This window comes from Pogoniulus pusillus, chromosome 14, assembly GCF_015220805.1.
Source record: "Pogoniulus pusillus isolate bPogPus1 chromosome 14, bPogPus1.pri, whole genome shotgun sequence".
NCBI classification, from domain to species: Eukaryota; Metazoa; Chordata; class Aves; order Piciformes; family Lybiidae; genus Pogoniulus; species Pogoniulus pusillus.
This window is the reverse complement of record NC_087277.1, coordinates 1112721-1128342: the sequence shown is the minus strand read 5'-3', so window position 1 is coordinate 1128342 and position 15622 is coordinate 1112721. Positions and strand designations below refer to the sequence as shown.

Here is a 15622-nt window from a genome sequence, read left to right as displayed (position 1 = left end):
GAACCTCCCACTGCAGTCACCTTTTTCCCCCCACAGAGAGTACTTCTAGACAGAAAAGGCCATGGAAATTGACACTTTAAAGCCACTAAGGATACAACCCTGCAGTATGAGGAAATCTAGTACTAAAAGTAAATGAATGACATACTTTTCATGGTCCCATCTTCCTCTTCATCATCGTCACTGTTTATTACCATGGTCCCCAGGTCAGACTCCAGCATAGTACTGTTGTGTTCGATCATGGTCTGAGCACCTTCGCTCATCGTGCTGGTGGCCCTCATGGTTCCAGCACTCTCTGAACTGGTCTTCACCATGGTGTGGGAGTCCAGCTCATCTTCATCCTGTGCAGGCACATTGGACAGAGTGCAGCTGAGCACCAAAAATGCAGAAGAAACCCCACACAACCACCCAGCAGCAACGACCTGGCTGCTCATCTGTTAGTGTTACACCTCCACACAGGCCAGCTGCACTGCTGGGCTGCCAGGCTGACAGCCTGGGGAGAACTCACAAACTCAAAACCTGGCACAGAAATGAAGAGTTAAAAAGCTTTCTTCTATGTCCCAGGTGTATGGCAGAGTGAATGTAACAGGGGAGGGGACCCAAGGGCTGGAGCAGCTGTGCTGTGAGCACAGGCTGAGGGAGCTGCAGGAGAAGGCTCCAGGGAGACCTCAGAGCTGCTGCCAGTGACTGAAGGGATCCTGCAGGAAGGCTGCAGAGGGACTGCTCCTGAAGATAGCTAGGGACAGGCCAAGGGGGAATGGTTGGAAGCTGAGGGTTAGAGTGGAGCTGAGGAAGAAGTTGTTGAGTGTGAGGGAGGTGAGTCTGGCCCAGGCTGCCCAAGGAGGCTGTGGTTGCCTTCTGCCTGAGGTTGCTGCAGGCCAGGCTGGATGAGGCCTTGATCAGCTGAGTCTAGCTGAGAGTGTCCCTGGGCATAGTGGGGAGGTTGGAGGAGATACCTCTGAGATCCCTTCCACGCTGAGCCATTCTAGTATTAAAATTCCAGATGTAGTAAGAATCCTTCTCTTCCAGCTTCTAATCTGCAGCCTCACTGAACTCTTCATTTGCATTCTTTCTTGGCCTTTTCACTGCACCCTCAGAGACTCCATCTATATCCTTAAAAACGTTCTGCCATTCTCAAAGCCACAGCCAGCTCTCAGCTGGAGCACTGGAGGACTGTGCCGGTCCAGAAAGGAGAGCATTTCGGTGCTGCTCCTCCTGGTGGCAACTTTACTTCTCTTTGCTTATCACCACCCTCCCCCTACACCAACGACGTTGGAGCTAACCCCGGTGTTTGCTCTGCTAGATCTTCCCCTTTCTAACAAGGCTACTCAGAATGCAAAGCCCAAAACTGTATCTTTGCACTGCAATTGCAAAGTGCCAGAGCAACCGAGCTGAGATTTCCAAGTGCTTCTTTGAGTGCCACAGTACAAACCCAGACCGACACAAGTGTGGCACCTCCAGCATGCAGGCAGGCAAAGCCCTGAGTTGGGGGCACAGTTAAGCTTGACTAACATTACTGGCACTGCTCCCTTGGCTTGTACTATCAGTGCTGCTCCCTTGCAGTGCCTACTGAAAGCAGAAATGAAGCATTCTCCTGAAGCATGGCTGGTTCATTTTAGAGGTGAGTGACCACAGGAACACGCCTGGAATGTAGTCACAGAATCCCAGAGTGGCTCAGCTTGGAAGGGACCTCAGAGCTCATCCACTCCAACCTCCACACCATGCCCAGGGACACCTCTCAGCTAGACTCAGCTGATCAAGACCTCATCCAGCCTGGCCTGCAACACCCCCACCAAGGAGGCAGCCACAGCCTCCCTGGGCAGCCTGGGCCAGACTCTCACCACCCTCACACTCAACAACTTCTTCCTCAGCTCCACTCTAACCCTGCTCTGCCTCAGCTCCAAACCATTCCCCTTGGCCTGTCTGCAGACACCCTCAGGAGCAGTCCCTCTGCAGCCTTCCTGCAGGATGCCTTCAGGCACTGGCAGCAGCTCTGCAGTCCTCCCAGAGCCCTGAGTGCTCACTTCATACCTGCTGCTCCATTTAAAACCACATTTTATTTTCATATTAGATCTGTTTCTTCAAATTACATTTATTTCTTCAAATTAAATCTCTGGATTTGTTCCAAACCAACAGCATTTATTTGTCCACTGTAAGAGTTCCCAAAGCCTCTATCTCACTCTACTGTCCTCTGGCAATAGGACAGTTATCTTCTAGCAGCTAGAAGGACCACAAAGGCACACCTCAGTACTAACAGAAGAGTCCCAAAGCAGCAGTGCCTGACAGTTGTGACCTATAGAGTTTTCCCTAGATCACAGATTATGTACTTCAGTACAGTGCAAAACTCTGGGGGGGTCTGTATGCCCCAGAATAAATCTGGTTAGAAGAGACCCTCAACAAGTCCATCCAGTCCAACCCTTGACCCAGCACTGCAGGGTCACCACCAAACCACGTCCCTGAGCACCAGCTCCACACACTGCTTCAGCACCCCCAGGGATGGGGACTCCAGCACTGCCCTGGGCAGACCATTCCAATGCTTGAGAGCCCTCTCTGAAGAAATATGGCCTAGCATCCAGCCTGACCCTCCTCTGCTGCAGCTTGCAACCATTTCCTCTGGGCCTGCCCCTTACCACCAAGGGGCAGAGGCTGCCCCCTCCTCATTGCAACATCCCTGCAGGGATTTGTGGAGATCTATGAGGTCTCCCTCAGCCTCTTCCACCCCCAGCTCCCTCAGGCCCTCCTCATAACCCAAGTGCTCCAGGCCCTTCTCTGGACAAGCTCCAGCCACCCAGTGCCCTCCCTGGAGTGAGTGGCCCAGAGCTGACTACAGCACTCAGCAGTGCTGAGCACAGCAGAATGACCACCTCCTGTCCCTGCTGCCCATCCTGTTTGTAAGCCAAGCCAGGATGCCATTGGCTTTCTTGCCCACCTGGGCACTGTTGGCTCACATTCAGTTGATGACTGTCAACCAACACCCCCAGGTCCCCCTCCAAGTTGCAGCTTTCCAACCACACATCCCCAAGTCTAGCTCACCATGGAGTTGTTGTGGCCCAGGTGCAGGACCTGGCACTTGGCCTTGCTGACCTTCATCCAACGAGCCTTGGCCTATGGGTATGACTTGTCCAGATCCCACTGTAAAGCCTCTCTACCCTCTAGCAGACCACCACAGCCTGCCAGCTGTGTGGGTTAAGCCAGACTGCTTCCAGCACTACAATGATGGTGTTTGTCACAGCTAGGAGATGCAGCTCACCCAGCAGTAACCTGCACTGCATCTGAAGAAAGGAGTTCAGAAGAGCATCCAGGGGATGCAAGTCCTGTAAGCGCACACTGCCACAAGAGATGAAAGTGATCCCTTCAGAGGAAGTCTGATTCAGGCTTTACAGCTCATAAATATTGATGCAGAACTTCTGATCTGTTGTTTAAAAAGGTAAACTCACTGATTAAATAAAAACAAACATCAGCTTAACAAGGAAAAGCAGCAGGAGATGTTAAAGCTGAGGTGTCGTGTTCTCGGACTGTTTATGAGAGCAGATCCCAGAGTCAGGCAACAAAAGCAGCTCAGTCTGGAATGAAACTCTCTGCAGCTCTCTTGTCTGCAAGCACCAAGCCTGTGTTTGACAGGGGCTTCTGGCTCACCACTGCACAGCAGCAGAGAGACAGCATGAGAGGGTCCTGGGACTGCCTGCAAAGCCACTGACATAAAGGAACTACATCACCAATATCCTCCTGCTCCACAGGCGGCCACAAGGATGGCCCAAGGGCTGGAGCACCTCTGCTACGAGGAGAGGCTGAGGGAGCTGGGGTTAGCCAGCCTGGAGGAGAGGAAGCTGTGGGGACACCTCACTGTGGCCTTTCAGTACATAAAGGGGCCTGTAAGAAAGATGGGGACAGTCACTCCAGCAGGGCTTGTTGTGAAAGGACAAGGGGAGATGGTTTGAAACTGAAAGAGGGAAGATTTAGACCTGATAAAAGGAAGACTTTTTTTCTGTGCCAGGGCAGGCTCAGGCTGGACATTAGTAAGAAGTTCTTCATAGCAAGAATGACTGGCATTGGAATGGGCTGCCCAGGGAGGTAGTGGAGTCTGTATCCCTGGAGGTGTTTAAGAGGAGGCTGGACGAGGCACTCAGTGCCATGGGTTAGTTAATTAGGTGTTAAGTGATAGGTTGGACTCCATGATCCTGGAGGTCTTTTCCAACCTGCTTAATTCTGTGATTGTGTGATTCTATGATGAGGGTGGTGAGACACTGGCACAGCAGGAGTGGCAGAAGCCTCTTCCCAAGAAGCATTCCAGGTCAGGTTGGATGGGGCTGTGAGCAACCTACTCTAGTTGCAGGTGCCTCTGCTCATTGCCTGGACTAGATGATCTTTGCAGGTCTCTTTCAACTCCAAGCACTCAACAATTCTATGACCACACCTGAGATCTGCATCACCACAGAAACAACTGACCCGAGGGGATGCAAATGAATGGATTTTGCTGCTGCTGCTGCATTTTTAACATCCACAGGAAAAGAAAGGATGAAGAGTGACTGGAAAAAAGAACTAAGCAGGTGAAGCAAGCAGGGCAGCTTGCCTGCCGAAGCTCTTGAGCTTGCGCCTGGAGACAGAACACAAGAGGGCACCAGAGACGGCTGGCTGGGCTGCGGTCCCTGCAAGGCAGATTTACAGGCTGGCAGGAGTGAGCCTCCTGTAAAATCATTTCATTTACCATTAACACCTCGTCATCACCTTTGAGCAGCGGGGCTGCAGTCACAGCTATCTCTCTGTAAAAGCACTGTAGGAGCTCCATAAACACATCCTATAGTCTGGACAAGAACAAGGACTTTGTAGAGCTTCCTGATGTACAAAGCCCAGTCTATTCCCAATGCTGACACACACTGAAGCTTGGAGTCAGCAGTAAACAAGGTGAAGACTGAACTCTCAGAACACACTCAAATCCCCCCAGGTTCAACAGAGAGGTGTTGCAAAGCAGCATTTCACCTTCTCCTCCATCTCCTCCTAACTTATATCTAGTAAAGATGACCTGCTGCATACAATTACCTCCCTGTGCTTACACCTCCTATCACTGCTTTCTGGCTCTAAAGGGTTGTGGATTTTAACAGCATGTTCTTCAAAAGCTGCCCGTGCCCCTTGCACAGCTCTCTGTCACTTAAAGTCATCTTTTTACATTCCTAACTTCAAAGGTGTTGGAGTGAGGCCAGAGGAGGCCACAAAGATGCTCCAAGGGCTGGAGCAGCTCTGCTGTGAGCACAGGCTGAGGGAGCTGGGGGGGTGCAGCCTGCAGAGGAGAAGGCTCCAGAGCAGGCTGCCAGTGCCTGAAGGCATCCTGCAGGAAGGCTGCAGAGGGACTGCTCCTGAGGGTGTCTGAGACAGGACAAGGGGAATGGCCTGGAGCTGAGGCAGAGCAGGGTTAGAGTGGAGCTGAGGAAGAAGCTGTTGAGTGTGAGGACAGTGAGAGTCTGGCCCAGGCTGCCCAGGGAGGCTGTGGCTGCCTCCTTGGTAGGGGTGTTGAAGGCCAGGCTGGATGAGGCCTTGAGCAGCTGAGTCTAGTTCCGTGTCCCTGGACATGGTGTGGAGGCTGGAGTGGATGAGCTCTGAGGTCCCTTCCAAGCTGAGCCATTCTGGGATTCTGTGATGAAGGGGCTGCAATCAGATTTAATCAGCTCACATGTCAGCTGTTCCTTGGCTTAAAGGACAAATGCTATGAAAACAGAAAGTTTTAACAGTTTGTCATGCAGAGTGACACAAAAGAGAGAGAGAGGTACACAGATGTATCACACCTTCCAACACATGAAAGATGAATGAAAGCAAAGATAAATCCCTCAGGGAAATACAGCTTGGGATATCAGACTTAAAACAGTGAACAACTGAAATGACTCAGCAGTGCCTTTAAAACAGCCAAAGAAATATTGTGCAAATACAAAGGAGCAATTACAACAATCATTGCTTCACCTCTCCAAACACAGACTGCAACTTGTCATAATTAATACCTCATTAAGAAAGCAACTTTTGCATGAATAAAGAAGCCTACATGTGGCAATAACTGATTATTGACAGTTGGCTAGGTTGCTGACAGCCACTGATCTCCATGTGTCAATCAAAAGCAGAACAGGGCTAGACAGAAGCAGCAATTCCTTGTTTGAATTCTCTACATGAATTGAGCATTCCTCACATAATAGACACATAGAAAACATAACAGTAGGGGCTGCAAAACTGCTGACCAAAGATGTTATTTGGTCCCTGAAGCTTCCACATAGCTCCCACCTCATCTGTTAGTGCCCTAACTGTGACAGGATGAGAGGAAACAGATTAAAGCTTGAGGAAGGCAGATTTAGACCGGAGATGAGGAGGAAGTTCTTTGCAGTGAGGGTGGTGAGACACTGGAACAGGCTGCCCAGGCAGGCTGTGGATGTGCCCTCTCTGGAGGTGCTCAAGGCCAGCTTAGATGAGGCCTTGAGCAAGGTGGGCTGGTGACAGGGGTCCCTGCCCATGGCAGGGGTTGGAATTCAATGATGTTTAAGGTCCCTTCCAACCCAAGCCATTCTATGAACATGTGACCAGTGCTGGCAGCAGGCCCACGCAGCCAGCTCGCAGCACACTACTCACCACACATCCGAGAGGAAGGCTCAGGCTCTGCAGGCTGAAAGCACCAACCCTGTCCAGAGAAGTGTTTGAACAGGAGCCCATAGAGCAAGCAGGGGGAAACCATCAAATGATCTATGAAGTACAGACAGCTACAGGAAAAAAAGGTACCCACGGAATTTTCTTCCTCCTCTTCCAGCTCTCTCTGCTGTTCCTCGTGTCGCTTTGCCTTGATCTCCATAGCTTCCGTGATCAGGTCCCTTAAGATGGAGACTGGCTTGGCATTCTTAATGAAAGTGTGCTGCAAAACCAGAGAGAGAAGCCATGGCATTAGCTGCCACCACTGCAAAGCCAGAGGAGCCATGGCATTAGCTGCCACCACTGCAACGCCAGAGAAGCCATGGCATTAGCTGCCACCACTGCAAAGCCAGAGGAGCCATGGCATCAGCTGCCACCACTGCAAAGCCAGAGAGAGAAGCCATGGCATTAGCTGCCACCACTGCAACGCCAGAGAAGCCATGGCATTAGCTGCCACCACTGCAAAGCCAGAGGAGCCATGGCATCAGCTGCCACCACTGCAAAGCCAGAGGAGCCATGGCATTAGCTGCCACCACTGCAAAGCCAGAGAGAGAAGCCATGGCATTAGCTGCCACCACTGCAAAGCCAGAGAGAGAAGCCATGGCATTAGCTGCCACCACTGCAAAGCCAGAGAGAGAAGCCATGGCATTAGCTGCCACCACTGCAAAGCCAGAGAGAGAAGCCATGGCATTAGCTGCCACCACTGCAAAGCCAGAGAGAGAAGCCATGGCATTAGCTGCCACCACTGCAGGAGCTGTGCAGCTGCCACTGACCAGCAGAGATGGCAGTGGTCAGCAGTGTCTCGCATTACACAGCAGTTAAAAACTACACTGCCACAGCACACAGTTCCCACAGGAATTCTGTCACTTTGGTGCTTCCCACAACACTGGACAGGCCATTAGCACTAAAGAGTTACTGACAGCAGTTTTGGGGCCACAGAGAGCGTTACTATAACTGTGATGGGAACTTTAGCTACAGTTTATCACCCCTAAATATTGAAGGCTCTTGGAAGCAGCCTTCCAGTACCTGAAGGGGCTTAAAGAAAGTGGGGAGGGACTTTTGACACGGGCTTGTAGTGATAGGGTGAGAGGGAATGGATTGAAACTTGAGCAGGGCAGAGTCAGACTGCAGATTAGGAAGAAGTTCTTGACAGTGAGGGTGGTGAGACACTGGTACAGGCTGCACAGGGAGGTCATGAACGCCCCCTCCCTGGAGGTGTTGAAAGCCAGGCTGGCTGAGGCCTTGAGCAGCCTGGGCTGGTGGAGCCAGATGATGTCAAATGACCCTTCCAACCCAGCCCATTCTATGACTCTGAACTATCTTTTTGTTGCTTTCTGACTAAACCTTTACTTGGACTACTTTTAATACCAAGAAGCCTTGGGAAATGCAATCACACAACAACTGCTCTGTAGCTCAGGGCAGAGTTCTCCAGAGGAAACATGCAGTAGGCAGTAAATAAACACTGTGGTGGCTCTCTGACACAGGAAAGCAAACTTGTGCAGATATTCAGTTACAGAGCTTAATTAATCTTAACAAACTGACAGCACAAATTAGTGGCTGTAAGCAGAGCAACTCTGGCTGCCTACTTCAACAAAGTTGTACTTTCTGTGTCATGAAACATTTCTGGGTCTCTGATGCTGAAATGCACAACAAGCAAACAAACAAAGACCTCTGAGCAGGAAGGTTCATTTTTAACTCCAGGGCACAATACCAGTTACAGGCATTTGGCTGCCTCCTCGCCACCTGCTCTCAGAACAACTCTGAGCTCTGCAGAACAACTCTGTGCAAATGCAATTCAGGCAAAAGCTAACTCCAGACTGCCAGAAATGTGGTGTTACATACCTAAAATCTGCTCCACGGGGCTGCTGAAGCCTTGTGCCCTCTGCCTGACACCATCCCTCCTGACCCCCTGCTCACCAAACTGGGCTCCAGGGGTGGCCACTGGCCGGGTGAGGAACTGCCTGGGTGGCTGCACTCAGAGGTGGGCAGCAGCTCAGTGTCCAAAGGCAGGCCAGTGACAAGTGGTGTCCCTCAGGGGTCACTGCTGTCTGACATCTTTGTCAGTGACATGGACAGTGGCACTGAGGCATCCTCAGCCAGTCTGCTGATGGCACCAAGCTGTGTGGTCCAGCTGGCATGCTGGAGGGAAGGGACCTATCTAGAGGCACCCAGACAGGTGGGCTCAAGCCAACCTCATGAAGCCCAGCCATGTCAAGCACAAGGTCCTGTACCTAGGTCAGGGCAGTCCCAAGCACAAATCCAGGCTGGGTGAGGAGTGGCTGAAGAGCAGCCTGGAGGAGGAGGCTGTCAATTGGTGCCAAACTCCCCAGGAGCCAGCACTGGCAGCCCAGAAACAGCTGTGTGCTGGCTGCAGCTAGAGCAGGGAGAGCACAGGGAGGGGATTCTGCCCCTCTGCTCTGCTGAGACCCCTCCTGCAGTGGTGCCCCCAGCACAAGGGGGACATGGAGCTGCTGGAGTGGGTCCAGAGGAGGCCATGAAATTTGATCAGAGGTCTGAAGAACCTCCCATATGGGGAGAGGCTGGAACAGTTGGGGCTGCTCAGCCTGGAGAAAAAAAGGCTCCAGGGAAATCTTAAAGCAGCCTTCCAGTACCCAAAAGGGGCTATCAGCAAGCAAGGAAGGGCCTTTTCACAAAGGCTTGTAGTGGTAGGACAAGGGAGAACGGATTGAAGCTTGAGGGGGGCAGATTTAGAGTGGAGATTAGGAAGAAATTCTTTGCAGTGAGAGTGGTTTAGCACTGGAACAGTCTGCCCAGGGAAACTGTGGATGTCCCTTCCCTGGAGGTGCTCAATCCTGAGGTCTACTGAGGGCCTCTAACCACAAAGCAAGGATCCAATCTTAGGAGCGAGAACCAGCCCTAAATAATACACAAACAACGAATATTTAGAAGTGGCAAAGGAGCAATGGAATGGAGGAAGAGACAGAAGAGCTGGCAGAGGAAAGAGCACACAGTGGAGAAGGACTAGGGCGTGGTGACAGTCCTAATGCAACGTGCCCACAGACACTTTCACTGTAGTTCTGCTCTGGGCCTAGAGGGAGAGACACAAAGCTGGCATTTTCTCAGGAACTGCACCACTGACCTGCAGCAGCTGTGTTGCTGTAGCTCTCTGCTCAGGATTCTTCACTAAGCACTTCTTCACAAAATCTGTGAACTCGTCAGACCAAAGCTCTGGCTTCCGAAAGGTGGGAGGAGGATTGGTAGGAATCATGAAAATAGCCTAGATAAAAATCAAACACAACGGTGAGTTGAAAACAAAACACATTAGCAGGGCACTGGAGCCAAGGAAATAAATGGCTTTATCCACATTCTGGTCAGGCCAAGGATCTGGCAGACAAATCTGAGGTAAGCTAGGATTTCCACGCAGATCAGTGCTCAGGAAGTCAATCCATCTGCAACTAATGCAGCTACTTGCCAGGAGATTTTCTGTGTTTAAGCTGTGCCCCAGTGGGCACACCTCTTGTCACTCTATCCAGCACTGCTTACTGAGCTCCAGAGGCTACTCGATTCATCTGGCAGGCCTGTGAAATGGGAGCACTGCTGCTTCAGACAGACACTGCCAAGGCTGCTGTGCCAAGCCAAGCTCACCTTCCTCTCTCTCCACTGCACTGAATTTTGCAGAAGCACTCAGATTGGGTAGGTTTGCTGCTTCCCCCTGCGTTCAGAGTGCTTCAGAGGTCATTTTAATATTTGCTTTTCCTAATGAGGTTTAGGAACTTATCAGAGCATGGCTCAGGTTGGAAGGGCCCTCAGAGCTTCTCTGCTCCAACCTCCCCACTGTGGGCAGGGATGCCCCACAACCAGCCTGGGCTGCTCTATATGAACTCTATTACCATGCAATTGGCCTTACCTACTTCATTTATGACCCCAGAGTAATCATCAGCACAAGTGAAGTGCTTCTGCTGTGGAGCAGCAGCTAACAAATTCAGCTGCTTCTGTCCTTGAAAGTAATGATCTCCTCTGAACTTTCAACTGATGGCTCTCAATCTTATCTCTAGCTGCTCTTAACAGCCAGCTCTGCAGTAGCTATTGAGACACACTGCTCCTAAGGGAGGCTGCTAACTTCCCTTGACATGGGACCAAAATGTGTGCCTCCTGCTTCAGCAGAACTTCGACTTGCCCCTCTGCAAAGCTTGCTTACAGAGTCCTGCTCAGCTCCAATGTTTTCTGGCACAACTACTTGCCCTGGCCAATCACTTTCATCGACTACACAGCAGCTAAGAGCCACAGCAGAGAAGTGACTGCTTTCATAATTCACAAAGGACAAGGAGAAGAAAGAGGGAATTGATGAATCACTCTTTTATGGCAGGCAGTAAAAGTCACAGAAGGAGAGACTGAAGAGCTAGAGTTAGGGTCCTAAAGCCACATTTATGCTCTGCATGCTTCTTGGAGAGCCTCTTTCAGGAACATGTACATTTCTTTTTGAAATCTTGGTATGTGACAGGGGCTGGATCAGCTGGAAAAATACATACACTTGGGCTCATTTTTGTCTAGAATGTCAAGAAAATACAGAGCAACCACTCAGTCCAAATCTTCGGTCCAAATTCATTATGCTGTGCACTTGGCTAATGTGCACCTCTGCCCCCAGCTCCCAGCACCCTCTTCGTTAGCTACCCTGGAATGCTGGCTTCAGAGCTCTCTCCTCCCCCTCTAATTCCTCTGGAACAGGTCACCCAGGGAGGTTGAGGATGGGGGTGTTCGGGCTGGGCCAGGCCTTGAGCAGCTGAGTCTAGCTCGGAGGTGTCCCTGCCTATGGTGGGGGAGGTTAGAGGAGATGATCTCTGAGGTCCCCTCCAACCTGAGCCATTCTGGGACAACAGGAATAAGCCCTGCAGGCTGCTCTAGCCATTGCAAGGGTAACTGCTGCTCCCACAGGCTAACTACAGTGCTGAAGCTATAATACTGGAGTAGCTGTGACAAACCAAATCTTCATGAAGGTAAATACACTCTGCTCTGTGAGCCCTCACCTGCAGCACTGCGGCCAGCTCTGGTGCCCCCAGCGTAACAGGGACATGCAGCTGCTGGAGCAGGTCCAGAGCAGGCCACGAAGATGATCAGAGGGCTGGAGAACCTTCCCTGTGGGGACAGGCTGAGAGAGCTGGGGCTGTTCAGCCTGAAGATGAGAAGACTCTGGGAAGAACTTAGAGCAGCTTTCCAGTACCTGAAAGGGGCTACGAGAAAGTTGGGGAGGGAGTTTTTACAAGGGTTTGTAGTGGTAGGATGAAGGGCAATGGATTGAAGCTTGTGGAGGGCAGATTTAGACTACAGGTTAAGGAGAAGTTCTTGACAGTGAGGGTGGTGAGACACTGGCACAGGTTGCCCAGGAAGGTCATGGATGTTCCCTCTCTGGAGGTGTTCAAGGCCAGGCTGGATAAGGCCTTGAGTACCCTGCTCTAGTGGAAGGTGTCCATGAGGGGGATGATCTTGAAGGTCCCTTCCAACCCAGACCATTCCCTGCATCTCTCTGACACTGAACAAGCAATTCTGTTGTGCTCAGGTCGAGAGCTCTTCAGCAGTGCCCACTGATGAATCATGTACACAATACTACATCTACAGTAAATTCTGTGTTCACATTATTGCAGGAGAAAGAAACTTCAGATTAACACCAGGAGGATAAAAACAAAACAGCTAGCCCCAAAAATTCCCCAAAGAAAGCCCAAAGCAATGCAGAATCCTCACCAACACACAACAGGTAGCAGAGGTTTAGAACCATTCACTGTCACAAGCCTCCCTCTGGAATCATGACCTTCACTGTTCAAAGTATGTTTCACTGAAGATGTAAAGCAATAAAGTAATAAAGACAGACAAACAGCTAATGGCAAGATACTCACCTGATCCACAGCAGAGAGTTGCTGCTGCCAGCTAAGCCTTTCTGAGGAGCTGTGCATTTACTACTGCTAGGGAGCCCAGAGCTCTGCCTGCGTTCCCACTGCTGTCAGTGCATTCTTCACCTATCTCACACATGTTGCAATAGTGCAGGGCAACTGCAAATCTGCTGAGCAGCATCAACCCTTGCCTTCTGAGCAGCACCATGCACAGAGCCCTGCCCCGGCCACCCTTCCTCCCCTGGCAGCTGCACGGTCCCAGGGCCTCGCCGCTGTAACACCGCTTGCAGCCAGAAGGCTCTTTTTATGCATGACACTGGGATCACAGAATCAGTCAGGGTTGGAAGGGACCACAAGGATCAGATAGCTCCAGCCCCCTGCCGAGGGCAGGGACACCCTGCCCTTTAATAATGATAAACACTTTCACACTCCAGATTTTCAGCTATCGCCAAAAGTCTTCACCTTTTGGGCTGGTTGTTCATTTCTCTGGCAAGTAACCTCGCAGAGTGACCTGCATTACTAGGGGCCACCTAGAGACAACCACCAACAGCATCACAGCATCACAGAACTAACCTGGTTGGAAAAGAACTCTGAGATGGTTGAGTCCAACCTATCACCTAACCCTTCTAATGAACTAACCCATGGCACTAAGGCCTCATCCAGCCTCCTTTCAAACACCTCCAGGGACAGCGACTCCACCACCTCCCCAGGCAGCCCATTCCAATGCCAATCACTGTTTCCATGAAGAGCTTCCTGACATCCAACCTGAACCTGCCCTGGTGCAGTTTGACAGCATCCTCCCTTCCATTTCAACTGCCTGTTACCCAGGCTCAGTTGCTCCAGCAGACTCACAAGGTGAGGTCACTTCTGCATTATTTTTCCCTTGGCTAGCTTTAAATTGCTTGTTTGTGAGTGACAAATGTAAAGCTCTGACCCTTTCATGATCACTATGGCCCAAGATGGCCTTTAAGGTGTTGCAGTGCTAATTTATACACATGCAGGGAGTTTCAGTGTCAAGTGTCTTGTAGGCTGCCTGAACTGCAGCAAAGCCTTTGACACTGTCTGCCACAAGCAGCCCCTGGCCAAGCTGGCAGCTCCTGGCTTGGGCAGGTTCACGCTGAGATGGGTCAAGAACTGGCTGGAGGGCCAGGCCCAGAGAGTGGTGGTGAGTGGTGCCACATCCAGCTGGCAGCTGGCACTGGTGGTGTCCCCCAGGGGTCAGTGCTGGGCACAGTCCTGTTCAATATCTTTATTGATGATCTGAACCAGGGCACTGAGTCCAGCACCAGGAAGTCTGCAGATAACACCAAGCTAGGAACAGCTGTGGAGCTGTTGGAGGGTAGCAGAGCCCTGCAGAGGGACCTGGCCAGGCTGGATGGGTGGGCAGAGGCCAAGGGGATGAGACTGAACAAGGCCAAGTGCAGGGTTCTGCACTTTGGTCACAACAACCCCAAGCAACACTCCAGGCTGGGGACAGAGTGGCTGAGGACAGCCAGGCAGAGAGGGACCTCGGGGTGCTGGGAGAGAGGAGCTGAAGATGAGGCAGCAGTGCCCAGGTGGGCAGCAGAGCCAATGGCATCCTGGGCTGGCTCAGGAGCAGTGTGGGCAGCAGGGCAAGGGAGGTTCTTCTGCCCCTGGGCTCAGCACAGCTCAGGCCATCCAGCTCTGGGCTCCTCCATTGCAGAGAGATGTTGAGGTGCTGGAAGGTGCCCAGAGCAGGGCAGCAAGGCTGGGGAGGGGCCTGGAGCACAGCCCTGTGAGGAGAGGCTGAGGGAGCTGGGGGTGTGCAGCCTGCAGCAGAGGAGGCTCAGGGCAGAGCTCATTGCTGGCTGCAGCTGCCTGCAGGGAGGCTGTAGCCAGGTGGGGTTGGGCTCTGCTGCCAGGCAGCCAGCAGCAGAGTAAGGGGACACAGCCTCAAGCTGTGCCAAGGCAGGTCTAGGCTGGATGTTAGGAGGAAGCTGTTGGCAGAGAGAGTGATTGGCACTGGAATGGGCTGCCCAGGGAGGTGGTGGAGTTGCTGTGCCTGGAGGTGTTGCAGCCAAGCCTGGCTGGGGCACTTAGTGCCATGGTCTGGTTGACTGGCCAGGGCTGGGTGCTAGGTTGGGCTGGATGAGCTTGGAGCTCTCTTCCAACCTGCTTGGTTCTATGATTCTATCCTATCCTATTCTAAATTTGTAGGAATTCTATTTGGCTTTTGTTACTGAAACAGCAGCTTTTGGTTGCTGTTGAGACTTCAGGATCTATTAAGAAATAAAACTCCTCATTTCTTCTGCATTACAAGACCTTGTGCTCCTAATGCCTCTGGTTTTCAGCTGGTGATGGTTTGAGTTATGTCACCCAGGCCTGTGCCTTGGGGCTTGCACCCTGTAACTCTCTTCAGATGCATCACTGCAGCATTGCCTAATCTGTTATGAAATTGAAAGGAAAGTTGTTCAGTAATCCTGACTAAGTTGTACTGCTTCCATCTGCTTCTGATAAAACACTGGTAACAGGGTAAGAATGTGGAAGAATTGTGTGATCACTGGTATCAAATCACCCTTCCAGTGACAGTCAACCAAAGATGTTTTTTCCTTCCTTGAGACAACCATTTCTGTGCCCTTGGTGTTAAGTGCAAAGGAAGGTAGCTGCCTGTTAGAGACACAGCACAGAGGGTCTGCATGCAGGGTTCATCAGAGCTCTTGTTAAAGCATCCTGCATTTACCTGCACTGCTGGGCAGATGCACAGCCAAACATTTGACCTTGTACTACCACTCACTGGACACGGTTATATGCAAAACAGAATGACAGGCACTGACTCTCTGACTCTGTCCTGGATGCATCCCATCTAAAACTTCTACTGCTTTTGCTTTGCTGCTTCTCCAAAAAGATCACCTTTTCAGTTCTGTCTGTGCTGTTCGTCTCTTCTCCTTACACAGTTCCCTTCTAAACCACAGCTTGTGCCAGTCCATGAAGTTCACTCAGTACCAGAAGCACAGAACGCTGAGGTTCGGAGGGACCTCCAGAGATCAGCCAGCCCAAGCCCCTGCCAGGGCAGCAGCACCCAGGGCAGGGCACACAGGAGCACATCCAGGTGGGCTTGGAAAGGCTCCAGAGCAGGAGACTCCACAGACTCTCTGCGCAGCCTG

General features: G+C 51.5%; 1 protein-coding gene across 1 annotated transcript in view; it reads right to left on the bottom strand.

The window, feature by feature from the left end:
• The window catches only part of STK3 (serine/threonine kinase 3), a 91922-nt gene that overhangs the window by 37725 nt on the left and 38575 nt on the right, over positions 1 to 15622 (bottom strand). The window contains exons 7-9 of the mRNA XM_064154033.1: positions 9755 to 9892; positions 6752 to 6877; positions 146 to 338 (exon numbers count right to left, since the gene is read on the bottom strand). Of these exons, the coding sequence (XP_064010103.1) occupies positions 146 to 338; positions 6752 to 6877; positions 9755 to 9892 (457 nt within the window). The remainder of the gene's footprint in view (positions 1 to 145; positions 339 to 6751; positions 6878 to 9754; positions 9893 to 15622) is intronic.